Source organism: Phyllopteryx taeniolatus, chromosome 9, assembly GCF_024500385.1.
Source record: "Phyllopteryx taeniolatus isolate TA_2022b chromosome 9, UOR_Ptae_1.2, whole genome shotgun sequence".
Lineage (NCBI taxonomy): Eukaryota > Metazoa > Chordata > Actinopteri > Syngnathiformes > Syngnathidae > Phyllopteryx > Phyllopteryx taeniolatus.
In genome coordinates this window covers 16,927,099-16,944,955 of record NC_084510.1, presented here as the reverse complement: position 1 = coordinate 16,944,955, position 17,857 = coordinate 16,927,099, and the positions used below count along the sequence as shown (strand labels likewise).

The 17,857-nt window shown below is 40.2% G+C and overlaps 1 protein-coding gene across 2 annotated transcripts in view; it reads right to left on the bottom strand.

Moving 5' to 3' along the window:
• LOC133483605 (low-density lipoprotein receptor-related protein 1-like) overlaps positions 1–17,345 on the bottom strand; it is a 129,022-nt gene extending 111,677 nt beyond the window's left edge. Inside the window, exons 1-2 of one of the 2 annotated variants that reach the window (XM_061785037.1) lie at positions 16,760–17,345; positions 1,962–2,084 (exon numbers count right to left, since the gene is read on the bottom strand). In XM_061785037.1, the coding sequence (XP_061641021.1) occupies positions 1,962–2,084; positions 16,760–16,856 (220 nt within the window). In that variant the 5' untranslated portion in view covers positions 16,857–17,345. The remainder of the gene's footprint in view (positions 1–1,961; positions 2,085–16,759) is intronic. The other variant, XM_061785038.1, reaches the window with a different exon arrangement.
• Between the last annotated feature and the right edge of the window lie 512 nt (positions 17,346–17,857).

The following is a 17,857-nucleotide window of genomic DNA, read 5'->3' as shown; positions in this document are numbered from 1 at the left end:
ACGTCATTTCTTGGCTCATCTCTGTGCTCATGTACTGTTGGAGTTGGCTCGCTCCCTACTCATTGGCATGTCAACATTTGTATTTATTGATTTATTTATTTATTTAAAATGTACAGTGCACATTAATGAACACCAGTGCAATACTTTAACGTGTAAATGAGCCGAAGTTAGCATACAGCTCATTTACATTCGTAGTCCCGCCAGACGTCGTCCGATCCAGTCGTCAGACTCCACAGCTGGAGTAACCATTTATTGATTTCAAAGCAATTTCGAAAGGAACCTAAGATGCAAATTTATCTTAGCTTCCTCTTTATGCTGATGTTCCGTGGGTGGCTGGGTGCTTCGTCAATCATATTACAGACATAATACGCTGTACGGTAAAGTGAAGATGTCACACATAGCTCTTGTTTAAAATAGGCCTACTTAAAAAAAAGATTAAGACTAAAGTGTTGGTAATGTTTTCCCGCTGTGTAATTCTTGACAGTGTGGAACAGACACGTTTTATTAAATTGTTGTTCGCTGTGTGAAAGCAGCACTCTTTGGCTGGCTTAAGAATGGCGTTCGGCCATCAGTTAACTGTCATGATTGTATGGCCGAGTGGATTTTTGGACTTTAAAGAAATATACCTTTTCTAATTCAAATATCATGTAATAATTTAGTTCAAACTAATTTATATAGCACTTTAACAACAACTATATATACACACACACACACTATAATTATTAATAGCGCCGCGCTGGTGAAAACTCCACCACCTGCCACTGCCCTGATTGTTTAAGAGGTATTCCTCAATACTTTTACCCACATGGTCTCTGACTCACATCCTTTTCCACTACCACAGTGTGAACTCAAGTTCCTTCAGTGCGCTATTCCCGTAAGTGTTGTTTTTGAGAAGTTCTGGCAGAAGGAGACACAGAATGAGACAAGGGATGCAGTCACTGTTGTCTCTGTCCCAGATAGAGACATGGACGCAGGCTCGCCCACAGATGAGAAGGAGGAAAGAGCAGGTTTTGCAAAACAGCCGTTTTTTCCATTGCTGTGGGCGCGTCTTTAATTACTTCCAGACCGAATCGCTTACAGTCTTTGCGTCTAGACTTCAACTTGATGCTTCACCCCGGTCTCCCAGTCTCTTACGCTATGCCAACCCTCCAAAAACATGTCAAACCTATACATACACACAAAGACACACACCTTATCCCCTAAATCCAAATGCTCTCTCCTTTTGGAAAACTACCTCTGAAAAGCTGAGCAGAGACACTGTAGCTCTCATTTGCTCCCCAGGGATCCAGCCTGAGAGCATTTCATCTCTAATGTTGACTTTGAAACCATGGCTGTCTTTATTTAGTACATTCGGTTTGCATTTGTCTCATTAGCCGCATCTACTGTAGTGCTGGGAGAAAGAAGGAAATCCCATCCATCACAGATAAAAAACAAACATTGCAAACCTCCTAATTGGGCATGACGGATCGGCTTTAAGGCAAAATGACCTCCATGGAAAGCAAACAAAACATGCCATTGTTTTCACCCGTCACACCAAATAGATCTAATAGACTATCAATCTAAGTCTGCCAGTGTGCGTTGTAACGGGATCAGACATTGAAGTAGGCTGAAAACGAAGTTTGCAGAACACAATTTAGGTGAAATGTTCATTTTCAAGCTGCATTAAATTCATTTGTAATGCTATACACTGCAAATAATAAATGAAGGTAAGTAAGAATTAAAAAAAAAAAAAAAAAGAGCGAGACAAACAGACATCCTGAACCATCTTGACGTCCTTAAATTATATGATGCACATATTCAGAGCTGGAGAAAAATACAATTCCACCAAAGGTTCAATTATGTGCTCTGAATGCTTAAATGTCAGCCAATGTTGACTTAACTGTAAATGCAGCCAGATCCACACGATCAGAGTAAACAAAAAATGTATGCCTTAAGTTTGGACTTTTTTGGGAAACACTTACAAACATCTGGCTCCTCGTCCGAGCCGTCTGGACAGTCTTTCTCGCGGTCGCAGCGCCATCCCTTTGAGATACACGTCACGCCATCTTTACACACAAACTGCTTTGGGCTGCAGGTCTTTGGAGCTGAAAAGGAACAAAACAGAATACGCTAAATAACCAAAGAACAATAATCCTTTTGTGCCAATGATGTCAACACAATTTATTCCTCAGGTCTCATTAGCCAAAGGCATCTGCTTTGTTCATTGCCATTGGCTCTAATTAAACTGTGGAAAGTTACTGGCTGACGGGAAAGAAAAGTGGTTACCACAAAAAATGTCTTGGAAAAGCTTTGCATATATATGTAAATTCTAAACCAAATAAACAATGTCTCATTTAACCATTGAATAATAATATGCATTTAATAGCAATATAGGAGACTATACATTACTGTCAAGTATGACTACTCACAATCTTTATCAGTCACTTTACATTCGTGTAAATGAGAAAAAAACATGATATTATTATGATATATACTGTACTATAATTTTTATAGAATGCTGCCTTGAAATAACATCGTTAGAGTTAAATGTTAGTCCGTGATAACACTTGCAAACATTTCTAAAGCAGACCAAACAGTTGTTATTTCCTCAATGGTCAGCCGAGAGGCTACGAAGACATGTTGATCATTTTAGACCACTATACTATACTATGCTAAATAACGCATACAGTGCCATACCTCGTGCAGCTCTGGGCTGGTCTGTTCGCTGCTTAATTCACTTAATACCACCATACAGGCAAGACCTTAAATGCGCAAAGCCTACGGTGAAAACAGTGAAAAAGTTGACCAACGAAGCAAAGACAGAACTTCAAAGCTGTCTAGACTGCACAGACTGGAGTGTCTTTTGAAAATTCAGCTGGCAGCCTGAGTGAATATACGGACACTGTCACATCCTGCATCAGTTTCTTCGGAGAGTGTGTACCAACAAAGTCATTTTGCACGTTCAATATCTACAAACCGTGGTTGGCTGCCAAACTTAAGCAACTTCACCAGGCTAAAGAGGACACATATCAAAGTGGGGATAGGGCCCTGTATAATCGCGTTAGAAACCAGCTGACTAAAGAAATTAACATTGCAAAGAGAAACTATGCAGTAAAGTTAGAAAAACTGTTGACCGCGAACGACTCTAAATCCATCGCTAACCAATTACAAGCGACCAACCCCGCAAGTTGAGAACAATAAAAGACTAGCCGACGACTTGAACACCTTCTACTGCAGATTTGAAACCTCTTGCAGTTTGCCTACCGAGCAAACAGGTCTGCAGATGATGCAGTCAACATGGGACTGGACTTCATCCTAGAACACCTCGACGGCGTGGGGACCTACGCGAGGATCCTGTTCGTGGACTTCAGCTCTGCGTTCAACACCATCACTGTAGAGATGACCGTGGACCTCAGGAGGCATCCTTCGCCACAGCTGCCCCTCACGCTGTCCAACTGCCCTATGTCAACCGTCGAGACCTTCAACTTCATGGGAATTACAGTCTCTCAGGACCTAAAGTGGGAGATCAACATCAACTCCATCCTCAAAAAGGCTCAGCAGATGATGTACTTCCTGTGGCTTCTGAGGAAGCATGGCCTGCCACAGGAGCTGTTGAGGCAGTTCTTCACAGCAGTCAAATCAGTCCTGTGTTTTTCCATCACAGTCTGGTTTGGTGCTGCTCCAAAAAAGGACAAACTCCAAGTGCAACGGACAATCAAAACTGCTGAAAAGATTGTCGGTACCCCCTTACCCACCCTTGAGGACTTGCACGCTGCCAGAACTAAGACAAGAGGATGCAAAATCCTCTTGGACCCTCCAGATCCTGGTCACCACTTCTTCCAGCTCCTTCCCTCAGGTAGGCGCTACCGATCAATGCAAACTAAAACAAGCAGACATTCCAACAGCTTTTTTCCTTTTTCCATTAACTTCTTAAACAGTTAACTTACAATTCCATTGCAACATGCTGCCAGTTGACTTTGTGGTCACATCTCTGTCGTGCCAATTATACATCACTCGTGCAGTCGCTATAGTAGTCTCGCCATGCTGCACTATTTGCATATCTGTTGTTGACCAATACTGGCCACTCGTGTGCCTGAGTAGCATCTGCAACATTGCACAATCGACATTGTCCCAGATTGTCGCACTACTAGTCACTTTAAACACATTTCCTGACGTCTCTGCACCCTTTGCACAATGGTCATTACACCAGACTACTGTTCTATTAGTCATTTCAAACTGCTATATTTGCTAGAGCACTGAATCTTTTTGAAGATTGTCAAAAAAAAAAAAATGGACCACCATTACTGCATCACTGGTAACCTTTTATTGCTCAGTGATCGTGTTTTTTATGTCTTTATGTCTCAAAAGTATTATCTGTCAATTGACTGTCTGTTGTCGTACAAGAGCAGCTCCAACTACCGGAGACAAAGTCCTTGTGTGTTTTTAACATACTTGGCAACTAAAGATGATTTTGATTCTGATCTCAAGTGCACAGTAATGTTGTATGGGTGTATAAGTTGACACTGAGGAAGTCTTTAGGGGACATTTATAAGCTGGTATTATTGTTGCAGTCAAAATACTGAAAGACGCATTTCCCTTGCTTAAAAGTATGTCACATCCTTTCATGAATGGCACAGCAAAGGACTGTAACTGCACATGAAAGGGACGGGGAATGCAAATGACAGTTTATGCATTTTTGCAGCTTTGTGAGAATAATGAAAGTTTTAATTACATCATCCGAATGCAGAACCTTTCAAAAACACAAACAAATAAAAACGGTGGGTATTACTAATTCATTTTTAATGTTTAAATGTGCTTTAATGCAGATATGCCTATTCCTACCAGATAGCCACACATAATGTCCAATACTCATTCTCGCTTTACCTTCAGTTTGCGTATGCTTTCACTTCCTAATACAACACTATGTTACTACAGTGATTCCCAACCACTGTGCTGCGGTACATTATGTGTCATGAGATATCTAGCTCAACACCTGATTGATTCAAGAATTGATGAATAGGAACCCACTGGCAACAGCGAGTGAAATTAGGCTTTAGTGAGTTTCCTTTAATAAGACGTTATCAGTGACTAATGAAGACGCTTGTGACATTGGAAAAGCAGCTAGTCTTGTGAAAGTTTCACTTTTTCCTGTCACTGACATTTTTATATCCATTACAGTGAAAAAAAATGTTTTACATTTTTTTATTATACAGTACTTAGCATCCCTCAACTTATGGTCTGCTGTATAGAGTGAACCCCTATTTATAGTGTGGGGATACAGTTCAGATCCACCCACAATATGTGAAAATCTGATATAGAAGGGCATTTAAAAAACAATGTTTTAAGTTGTTTTACCCTTCCTACACTCTTTAAACACAATTAAACTTATTAAAACTCACTTTCCTTTTTAAAGCGCCTGTTCTCAATCTCTGGCTGTCAAGAAATAGACGAGTGTCATATAACATCACTTCGAGGAAACGAAGATGTAAAGCGTGGTTGCTTCAAGCTGTTTGTCACTCCCAGTTGAAGTTTAGTGTGAAACTGACATCGACATTGTATATTAAAACAAAATGTTCAACCAATCCTAAATTTGGAGTTGCCTGTATACTATATAAACCAGTCAAAGAACTATCACTTTAAAATCTGCGATAGAGACAATGCGGAACCCCTTGTGGAAAAGGGTGGGTTTCAGAGCATTGCTCAAGGGAACATCGGCAGTTGTCAGGAAGCAAACTAGCATTTCTCCAACACCTACTTGTCTTTTTTTTGTCGCAAGAAGGAATTAATCCGTGACCATCCGGTTCCAAAAGCCCAAGTCCTTACAGATGAGCGACTGCCATTCCCGATTGTGGTCCTAAAGTGAACCACAATCATTCTGGGACACTGGCTGACCTCTGTGGGTAATGACCATGTCAAACCTTTGATAAGTGCGTTTCACAACACATGGTCAGATTAGAAAACACTAGGAAATACTGCTGTAACCTCTGGATTGTTTACGCCTATGATGGGAAAGAGTGCTATTATCATCCGTAGATGATGGGATGAAAACAGTTTAACAGCATGACAGCATTTACATTTAAAACTAGCCTCCATGGAGCTCAACCTAAATACTAGGAATTCAACCTGACATGTTACTGCACTCATCCACACACTTCACTTAACTTATGTGCGGGTGTGTGTGTGTGTAGTGGCGTAATTTCTCTCTGAGAAGCCACAAGGTTTTGATTTATTCATGACCGGCAGCCAGGATTACACTCAAATGCCTCCGCAGTTTTCCTCATCCCTCTTTCTCAAATGTCTTTATTTGTTTGTTTGCATGTTTGGAGGTATCAGCAACAGCCATAGCAGGCAGATACTTGCTGCGCCTGTCTACTGTCCACAGTTTATTTAGATGCTGACATGCTGGAGCCTGGCAGGATGCTCTGGTTCCAATAAAAGTTGTGGGAGGAGCGCTAGATGCTGGTGACAGAAACACATCACAGAGCTTACTTAGGAATTAGGTCAGGAGGTTAGCGAGCTGGAGGTGGAGGTACGAGTTACTGTACCCTGAGAGATCGTTAAGGTGGAGAAGAGTGGAGCGAGATTACAGTCAGTCAGCGCATATTACAAAACATACACAAATGTGACTTTATGGGTATTGTTTACCACAACATAAGGAGAAAATAACAATCCGGAATTTGGGTAAAACAATGAAATACTGAACGAAGCACAAACCGTAAAGGCAATTTATAGGTTATGTACTGTCTATAATGCGCTGATTGCTAAGAGTTTACAAATAAAGTTTTACAATTTTAGACAAAACAACCAATCATTAACAAAACATGAGACCTTCATCACATTAAACTTAAGTATGCATGATCTAATCATTAACTTTAATGTCCATACAATTATTATTTAAACTCAATGAAAACTGCACACTCGTTTTTTTATTTAGAATTGTTTTCTTGATTTTATCTGAAAAACCACATGAATGACTTTTCTTTGTGCTTTGGACAATGAGAAAGGACTACCAAAAAGTTTTCGGAAAAGGTTTCTGGGGAATAAAAAAAAAAAAAAAAAAAACTTTGAAAAATTCGGTGTCCAAACTACGGCCCAGGGGCCATTCGGGCCCTACGTTTTGCAGCCCACAGCATATCCTAAAATTAACAATTAATATGGCCTATGTTGTTTGCCTGCAATCTAGTTCTTTAGGGCTGCAACTAACAATTATTTTAATGATGAATTTCTCTTATTTTTCAATTAATCAATGAATCGGATAAAAAATATATATTTTTTAATTCCATTCCTCTATTAAAAACAGGATTTTATTTCAAATTGACAGTACAGAAAATGCACAAGCATTGTTTGATTATGATTTAGTTATTGGTTCGATCCGTAAAATGTCAGGAAATAGGCAAAAGATGATAGCACATACTAATTATCCAAACCGATGGCTCGGACATCATCTATATATTACCTCAGACCAACTATAGTACTGATGTTTTGCTTTGTAACTGGAAAATGCATCTTGTGACATATGAACCTGCATTTGTCATCATTTCTTACTTCAGCATATCAGCTTGATGAAATCCCCACGGAATTTCCCAGTGAATTCCAATTTGTAAGCTATAACATTAATCTACCTAAATTACTTCTTGTTTACATCTGAAATCAAAGGCAGTGCAGTTTCCCAACAACCTCATTCAACTTTACTTACCCTGGAAAAGAAGATTTCTTGTTTTATTTGTTTAAGATTATTTGACACCTTGAAATTCACATTAAGAATTTATCTCTTTTTTCAAAAATAAATTATTAAATGAAAGTCCTTGCAGCTGTTTTTCTTCTGTAATCTCTTAGAGAGGCTTTCAGGTGTCAAATGTGTCTTGTGTTATAACAAAATGAAAGTGGGAAGAACATTCAGTGCAAAGGAGGCTAAACAGAAACATATGACATAGGATGACATAGAAGAACAAACTGGATGAAGTGAGAGCAAATGGAGAAGTGGGTGGACAGAAAGTCAAAGGGGGGCATAAAAGAGCTTGAGTTGGATACTGAGATGGGATGGAGGAATGTCACACATGCTATCAATGAGCAACCTGTGTGTTTACCAAAGTAGAGGCTACTTTTGGGTCATCTCCATTTGGGCTGCATCACATACGCACAGCCCCCCTCACCCCCACTGCTGTGGGCTACAAGAAGAGCTCAATCTGGTTCTGAGGAAGCATCTCCTAAAAAAACAGCACCCGCTCCTCCAGCCACAGCCCCATTTCCTCACACTCACAACACGGCTATAAATAAGTTGCATGTCTGCCCTTCGAGATCAGCGGGGGCACGCCGAAGTCCCAGCAGACATTGAGACTACACACTGTCAACGGGGTGTACGTTCACTCTTCAAAGTCGACTGCAGAAGTTATATTATACAAGGAACGCTTCCCTCAAACTAGACGGTCCCCATTCAAACGGTCTTCAGAGAGATGGTTTGCACTAGCTCCAGGGGGCCAGATTTGCTCCTGACCCTTTTCCTTGACCTTCATAATAAAGCAGAAAGGAAACAGAATTTCCCTGCAGGAATGAAACTTCCCCTGATCTATCAGTCTATTATATGAATGTGAAAGCTTATGTATTAAGTGCAAGGGCATTATGGAGGAATATCTACTGTATGTTGTCAATTTATACTAGGGATGGGCATTTGCCTATGGGGAAAATTAACAATCAATCAATTAATTGGTTGTTTTAAAATCATATTTTCATGGGCTGGGATCATCTTTGTATGAATGTTCTGAACTCCTGTTTTCATGCCAGTGTCATATTGAGCAGAATAATGGTTCCTGCAGTAGTTATAGCCTGGATGTAGCTCACCTTTCTTTAGCTGACATCATTTTGTTGTTCTTTGCACCAAAAAAACTGGTTGAGACAATCAACAATCAATTCTACACAGTTGACACAATGGTCTTTGAATGTTCTAAACTCCTGTTTCCATACCAGTTTCACATTGACCTGAATAATGTGTGGATGAGTGGTGCCACAATCGAGGTCTGCGAGCGTGTAGACCACATGTGACACATCTTCTCGGGGCATGAATGACTTAAGACCATCAACAGCACTTCAGCTGGTTGCAGGATATTCAAGATGACGTGATCCACAATCAGTCCTGCACAATCAAAGTAACTGTCAGCGCTATATTCATTTGTCAATCCCCATTAATGACTAAGACATACGTTAACCTAAGTTACAACTTTAGTTTACAGGAATATAATGAGCCTACTACAACTTTCTTGACTCCATGAGACACGATAAATGGTTGGAGGCAACAACTGCTGTGGTCTTGGTACATTATCCTTTTTTGACTCCGGATTTAATGATTCAGCCTCTAGTATTGAGAATAATAAAAATGTCAGAGTACACAAAAACACCAGGTGGGCGTGTTGGCTGAGGTAATTGCATTGTGCTTATTCAAAACATTTACAGACTCATGCAATGTCTACTGGTTTTAAAACGTCACCGAGTTTAGTCTACTACAGATAGGATGTACTTTCACTACCAAAACACTGAGTTTCTCAAGGAGAGACGATAATCCTGCCATCCTAAATTCACTGTTAATTACATTTCAGAAGTATTTGAGGGGAAGGACATAAGAGCAAAAACCCAGCTGCTTATAAATATCCTGGCAGGCCCTGACATTATGAGGAATCAAAGGCAACTAATGACAGAAATACGTAAGTCCCTTGTCATTCGTCTAATTTATTCTACTCAATTTTTTCTCAAAAACCCAACAGTATTCTAAAAACAACAAGCTTTAGACCAACCCAAAGGTTCTTATTGTGGGCCAAAATTAGAAAAACATCGATTCCGGCCTGTTTGGCTTTAGTCTACCACCACTTCATCCTCCACAACAACAAAGGCATGACCACATTCAAGTTTTGCAACAGGAGAGAGTCAGAAGAGCAAGGGGGAGAAAATGTTTTCTAATTTGCCATGTTACAAAACAAAAAAGAAGAAGCTCCAGTTGCGCCAGTTAAATAAACTATTTCAACAGAGATTGAAGGAACTGTGCAGGATGTAAAAATGATAGAAGACAGAGCTCAAAGATCGCAAATGAGGACTAATATGCAGCTCACAGTGGATGGCAAAACTTCGAGGTTTAAGTCGTTTACACACTCACCAGCCATATTTGCACAATCTAATGAGATCCAATAAAAGAGCTACTGTATATCAGTAGTGTATAAGGTAATAATTCTTCGTTTTGATGAACACTGTCAGAGAGGTACTAATTTAACAATATTTATTAATAGGGTTGTAGTTTGCAGTGATGTGCAGCACTTGTTTGTAATTGAGTATGTGTTCAAAATTCACACTTGTGACTACAATGATACAGTAATAAACATTGTTAAATGAATACATCTGATGTGTCAATCAAAATGGAACACTATTAAAGGTGTGGCCAATGAAACACTAAGCTCTCCTTTTCTGTCTTTTTACTGTCTACATTTTGTAAATCAAAGAGAGCCATTGACTAAAGTTTACCTTGATCAAATTTGGGGGAAATGAATCAATGAATTGCTTCAAAGTCTTTATTATTTTTAAATACATTTGTTGTGGGATGGATGAGTCACCCTTAATGTCAGAATTCCTGTTTTGATGCTCTTTTCTACAGAGCAAATAATGCTGCCAAAGGTCAAAGTTTTGTTTGGATATAGGCATTAGTTGATGTAATGTTTTTTTCCGTTGGACTAGCTGAGCCAGAATCACCTGCACCTCTGCTGGTTGCAGTCCATTTTGCTTCACGACACGAGAAAACAATAATTTCCACACGATTAGCCAATTTCTTAACCATCAATTAAGTGATTATAAGACCTATCTGTTGTGTGTACAATAGGCCTACATAGCCTGTGTAACAAAAACACAAGAGACTTAAAATGAAGAATGTATTTGTGTGTGACACTGGATGCCAAGGGAATTGTTTTGGGTTTTTTTTTTTTACAGGTCAGCTCTTAGCACAAAGTAGAGCTGAACAAGCCGTAGTGGTACTGAGAGGCACAACCTCTTAACAAAGTGGAGTAATCACAAGTGAACTCAATTAAGAGCCACCTGGATGTCTGGCTGAGATTTTACTACTTCTGAACCCCAGAGCTGTAATCGACCAAGACAGATATTTGTGTTAGGATCAACGTTGGAACCCTGAGGAAGATGATTTTGGCCTTTTTAACTTCCATATGAGGATTACAACAAATTAAGTGGGGGAGAGAAAGGATGATTAATCTCGGAGAAACCCAAGGTGTGGTCCTCAATTATCAAGTCGGTTTAGACAAATCCCTCTGCTACGCTACCACAAGAGCACACTGTTCATAGCTGCAGAGGGAGAAGAATGACAATTAACCCTACTTAGTATGTTGCTGGGCGGCACGGTGGACGACTGGTTCGAGCGTCTGCCTCACAGTTCTGAGGACCGGGGTTCAATCCCCGGCCCAGCCTGTGTGGAGTTTGCATGTTCTGGATGGATGGATGGATGAATAGTATATTGCTGAAGGGAAACATATCAGAGAAGATTAGATGAAATTCTTCTGTGCCATTCCATAAGATCAGTGCAAGTTTCAACTTTGCCTGTGTGCAGGAGGTCCATGGAACAAGCCTAGATTCTCTAGAATGTTCTTTCACGCTCACCATCCATGTGCCCAAGGCAACTGGACCAGCTTTGTGCTGTTTCTTCACCAACATCAATCAACAAAGAGAGCAGCCGAAGAATTTGGGAGAATTCATTTATTTTTCAAAAGCCATTTTCATTCAAGAATGTTTTATGATTGCCCAACCACCATATCCCACATATACGCTCATGCAGGCGCATAACTGACATAATCAGGGAGCACGCACACATATGCCTAGATCGGTTGATGGAAAAGAGTAATGTGTGCATAATTCAGAATTGTGTGGCTACGAAGGCACTTGTGTGTTCATATCAGATGTCATGAAGGGTCTGCATAAAAAGGATTATTGTACTGTAGTTCAATACAGTATATTGAAACTGCTCTTGTATTTTTTGTATTGTTTGATACTGTATATACTGTACACTACTCACAAAAAGTTAGGGATATTCAGCTTTCAGGTGAAAGGATGAACCTAAAGTGCACTTATCTCTCGCTCTCGTACAGTGCAGACGCTTTTTTGCTCGCTCTGCTTGCTTCGCTTCGGTTTACATTTTTTCTTGCAGATAAGCTTGTTCGATAAAAAGCAGCGACTCCTGGATATTTTTAAACCTGTGGGACTGTACTTTTTTTGTAGATACAGTCAGTTGTTGCTATATTCCAATATTTTCTGATACTGTGAGCATGGCCTGCTAATTACCACAAGCCTACTATTAACAACAAGACCAGCAATCAAGATGCCTCCCTTTTCCACTGAGGACTATCACGGACTTCTGCAGAGGATGTCAATCCTGGAAACGAAAATCCACCGTCTTGAAGTGTATGTGGATGTAAAAACTCACTCTCTACTCGCCTAAATTCTATGCTCGGTGTGACGGAAAGGATGATGAGCCGTTTATTGGGCCATCCATTTTCTATACCGCTTATCCTCATTAGGGTTGCAGGTGAGTTGGAGCCCATCGCAGCTAACTTGAGGCGAAAGGCAAGGAACATCCTGGACTGGTCACGACCCAATCGCAGGGCACATACGGACAAAAAACCTGTCACATTCACAATTACAGCTATGGCCCATTTCCAGTCTTCAATGAACCTAACATGGACGTTTTTTGGAATGTGGGAGGAAGCTGGAGTACCCGGAGAAACCCCAACAAGCATAGGCAAACGCCATAAAGGAGCTTTGAACCTCGAACCTCAAAACAATTGTCAAACAAACTATTATCCTTGACTTCTGATTGCAAAATTGCATGTAGCTATCCATCAATTTGTTGTGTATACATAATAATACGATGAGGCGATTAAACATATCGGTATATGGTTTCACAGACATAACGGGCCTCTGAGGCACACCATAACTATGTGGCCTGTGACAATAATGAGTTTGACACCCATGTAAGACCAGCTGTCAATTAGCTTAACAAAGAAAAACGCTACCATAAAATCACCTGAACCTCCAACGGAGATAATACTAATAATAATAATAATAATAATAATTGATTTATCATACTCAATTGCTGAGCTAGGTCTATTGAATTACCTTTGAACCTGTAGTCCGTGTTTTACCCAGGAGAAATGAGTCAGGTGTCCACAAAGATAACAAATGGCTTTTGGTGATCTTTTCATAGATATTCTTGTTAAGAAATGAATTTACAAAGCTTTCCGTTTCCGTAGAAATAAAATATCTTGCATGCAAGTATGATTTATGATTCTGTAATATTAACATTATGTATATATAGATATATAATGTTATAATGTTATAATGTAACATTTTACAGTGATAAAAATATTATATCCATGGCTCGCAAGAGACATGAAGCAACTCTGTGGACATCTTTAATCTACAGTTTAAGATGTGAAGAATTTTGATGATAATTCTCAGCCTTAAAGTATCAGCGTAATAATGTGGCTGGATTTCAATGAGCCTCGCTTGTTATTTTTCCTACGAAAATCCACTGACCAAAGTGCTGGATTATATACCGCCAGGCAATGCAAAGTAGCTACTTTACAGTGTCACGTTAGATATTTAACTGCAGAACAATCTGAGATGGGCACAGTTGAAAATGTATTTTTCCATATGCACTTCCAATTTAAGTGAGCAAGTCTAAGCCGCCAAATGCACTCCGTTGGCCATATTATTTTGAGGTGTCAGCAAACAGTCAAATGTGAACCTTTGGCCATGTGATACCACAGTGATGATTGGGCTTACCCTATTTCCAGCCGAATATTGATTCTCTAACCAAATGTTACAACTGAGGCCACATGGGGATAATAATATTACCAGTACATTTCTTAGCAGGAAATACTGATATTGAAGTGAATGGGAGACAGCAAATGTAGGAAAGATGCATGTTGAATTTACCCCTGTGCTGTGCAAAATAATGTAAGCAAGTAGACAAAAGCTGCAAGGTGTTTGCAATGACATTGTTTCATACAGTAAAGCAATTTGAATTCCTTCATTAGGGCTTTTTCCACTAAGCCCCCAATTAGCAACATTTTCTGAACAATTTGAGACTGTTCGCTGAGTTCTCCTCTGAGAAACAAAGAGCAGTTGAGTCCCAATTAAACCAAGGGCTTGCTGGTGACCTGGGGCCTGGCCACAGTACTAAGAGTCTTTGGCAGTCCAGCACATGGCAAAACAACTCTTGGCAAGTCAGAAAAAAAATGTAATGCCTAAATCCTCTGAATCAGATTTGTCACATTTGAAAAGAGTTAATGTGACAATGCTTGGAGGGGTCTAGTATATTAAATTGACACGTGAAATAATGAGTCAAACATAATGGAACTATTCAGGAGAAAAAGACATTTCACAATGTGTGTTTTTCTTTTGTTTATTTTTTTTTTAAAGAAGTGAAAACTCTACATTGTAGTCATGGTGACCTCAAACAAACCAAATTGAATATTTAAGCTGACAACCAACCACACAAAGATGACTCATAAAATAAGAGGGTTGACACTCTGACCAAAATGTGAATCCATTGTCAATAGGGATGTCACAATAACTCACTGAACTCATCATTGAAAATTCTTTTAATTGTGCAGAACTCCAGCACTATTGCTAGCCAAGTTAGCACATGAGTATCTGTGCAATATGTCAACTGCTTACATTTTAATGTTAAGGGGTTTATTTGGGCCTCAGGTTGGACTCTCTTTGGCTCTGCTGTTTTAATAGCAAATCAAGTGTTAAGACAACTGTTGTAAAACAGATTATTGACATAAACATTCAACTTTCCTTGGTGGTCTCTTCCATCAAAAATTAATATCAAAATAATATTTAGGGCATGCTGACACAAGGCAATTCGTACTGGACAGCAACTATAAAATAACAGATGAACTGATCATCAATTTTCCCATTGGTCAAAGAAATATTATCGATTAGCCATGCCTACTTGTGACGGTAGGATTTGTCAACTTGTTGCAGACTTGGTGCTGGTTGCAGGCTATACTCAAGGGGGTAACTGAGCTAGATTTTATCAAGTGCAACAACATGACTTCAAAGAATTTTGGCTGGACGATGAAACTCATAAAATCCAACTTGTGATTTAAAACAGACAAGCCTTCAGAATTTAGTGATCTATCACATGCAAATGCTCATTTATTTGAGAAGAGCTTTGAATTCATTGAACGGTTGAATGAAGAGGTAGCTGAATGTTAAAAACAACAAAATCCCCTTTTCAACTGAATAAAATCAAACAAATCAGTGCTTTCCTCTGCCGCCACACCGAGGTGTGCGTGAGTAGGATTGGAAGGTTTTAATGGTTTCCAGAAGTTGTTCCAGACTGTGAAGGTGTGCAAGGTCAGTTGCGGGAAAAAGGGAGGGGGCTGATTTACCCTGTAGATGACAACACAAATGTTATACTGGTTCACAATGGAAAGCCTATTATTTTGATCTATTGAAAATCCCAGTGGACGAACCATTCCTCAGACTTTTTTTGACCACCATAAGTGACTGGAGTGAAGAAAAGAAGACAGACCATAAAAACACCATATGAAAAGACGAGTCCAGATCTTAAAACCTGTCATTTAAAGCAGAGGTTCCCAAACATTTTGGATCCAGGGAGAAATATTTCCAAGGACCACTCATAAGCATTAACATTACTAAATTGAGTACCCCTAAATTCAAATGTTGCCTATTTTCAAGGAAAACATTTTATTATTCTGATAACAAATTAATATTGTTAAGAGAAAAAAAAGTTGCAATGCTATGAGAAGAAAGTCGTATTTGTCCAGAATAAAGTTGTAATATTACGCTATTAAATTCAAACCTTATCAAGGAATGAAAGTGATATATTAACAAGTGAATTTCACAAATAATAACTTCATTTTCATAATGTTATTCCTATTCAATTAAAAATACAACAAACAGTATATTCTTGTAATAAGGTGTATTTTGTTCTTCAAAAGGGATAGGGATGCCAGATTTATGCGATGATACGTCATTTTCACGTCAGGCCTTTGAATTGGCCCAAAGCTAAGATAGGGAGGAGTAATCGGTTTTGAATGTGTTTTATTGGAACCCCATTTGTACTGCAGGTGTGCACTTTAAAAAAAAAAAAATGGCAATAATGTCTTGCAAGGGCCCCCCCCCCCTTCGCAGAACCGAAGGAGTCCGGGGACCGTAGTTGGAGAACCACTGGTATCTGTCCATAAAACCTCGGCCCAAATGATGGACTATACTGGAAATCAGCTGTAATCATAAGGAGAAAAAAAGAAGTGGACAAAAGGAATGCCTCAAGCGGGAACATTTGAAGAAGGTTCAAAACAGCAAAAGATAGAATTTAAGGCAAATTACTTTTGCAGAACCCCAATCTAGGACGCCTTGACCCCCAAGGTCCGTGACCCCAGTTTTAGAACACTGATTTAAAGACATCCTATCCTCACTGCCATTACAAATGTACACAAATACATGTATTGTGTATTAAGAGCTCCCTAAAAACAAGAGCTCCTGGGCCCTGTGCCATCATTTTCTCAATGAAAGTCAGTGTGAATGTGTCACCTCTTGCAGAGGAAGGTTGACTCTGACGCTGCAATATTCACGTGGCCCAAACAAAAGAGCCATTGGAATTGTTGCATCAACCTTAGGCAAGCGGTCAGCACACAGTAAAAAAAATAATAATAATAAAATAAAAGCAGCACGTGATTGAGAATGCAATAACAAGAGCGCTTACCATCAACAGCCCTGGATGGTGAGACGACTTCGGAACTGTGCAACATTCCCAAGACGAGCAATCCTGCTGCCAGCACGTTGGTCGCGGTGCGCAACATTGTTGTGGTCTATCTGGAGGGAATATTAGTCATCAATCGCCTCTTGGAGCTGTCACGCTGGTGGCTTGCGAGAAGATGCTCCTCGCCGGGCATCCACCGCCGCTGCGTGCAAAACCGTGCGGTGAGTGTCAAGGCTCAAGACTTCCGGCGCGGTCTTCTCCCTGCCAGCCGGGGGCTGCCTCGGGGCTCCCCGGATGCATGGACAGCCCGGCCACCCTCACGAAGGCTAGCGGGCTGAGCTAGCCTGGCTTTTGCGTTCGAGCCGGTTGCCGCTGTTCGTGCAGCTCGTCCGGGGGTGTCGGGGGGTGGGGGGTTGCGGGGGGCGCTCGGGTCGGGTGTGCTCCTCAGTGTTCCGGCGGCGGAACTGAGTGGAGTGCGTCAAGAAGCTGGTGGAAGGTTGTGCTCACTCACCCGGTCGACTCTGCCTCTGCCGCCGCTGGGCACAGATTGACGAGCTGGAGGCTCCGAGCGCCGTCAGCCAGCGGTCTGAAGAGTGACGTCGACTGGCCCTCCTCCTCTTCCTCCTCCTCCTGCTCTTCATCCTCCTCCTCCTCCCCAAGCACCCGACACCTCCATCGTGTCAAATGAGGCTCCTCTCCATTCATTGTTTTAACTGTACATTATATTGCATATGTTATTGTTACGGTTGCAAAGGAGTGCATTTCTATGGGAAGTTAAGATGGGGATTTTTGGAAATATTGAGGGTAATTTCATGGAAAGGTATCATATTCAGGCATAAAACTAAAGAAAATGTTTACATTGTCATAAGCAGACATCCATCCCATGTAAAACAATACAATACAATTGAAATACATGACATTTCAACATATTTGTATGTAGAACTTTGTCAAATTTAAAATTTTTGTTGAGCAATCAATTCTTTGAATGAATGTTGAGTTAAATATTACTCACCCCCTCACCCTACCCATTCAGAAACTTTGAAACTCTTCATCCAGGAAATTACGACATCAGTTCGTCCATATCATCAGAAAACCATTTGA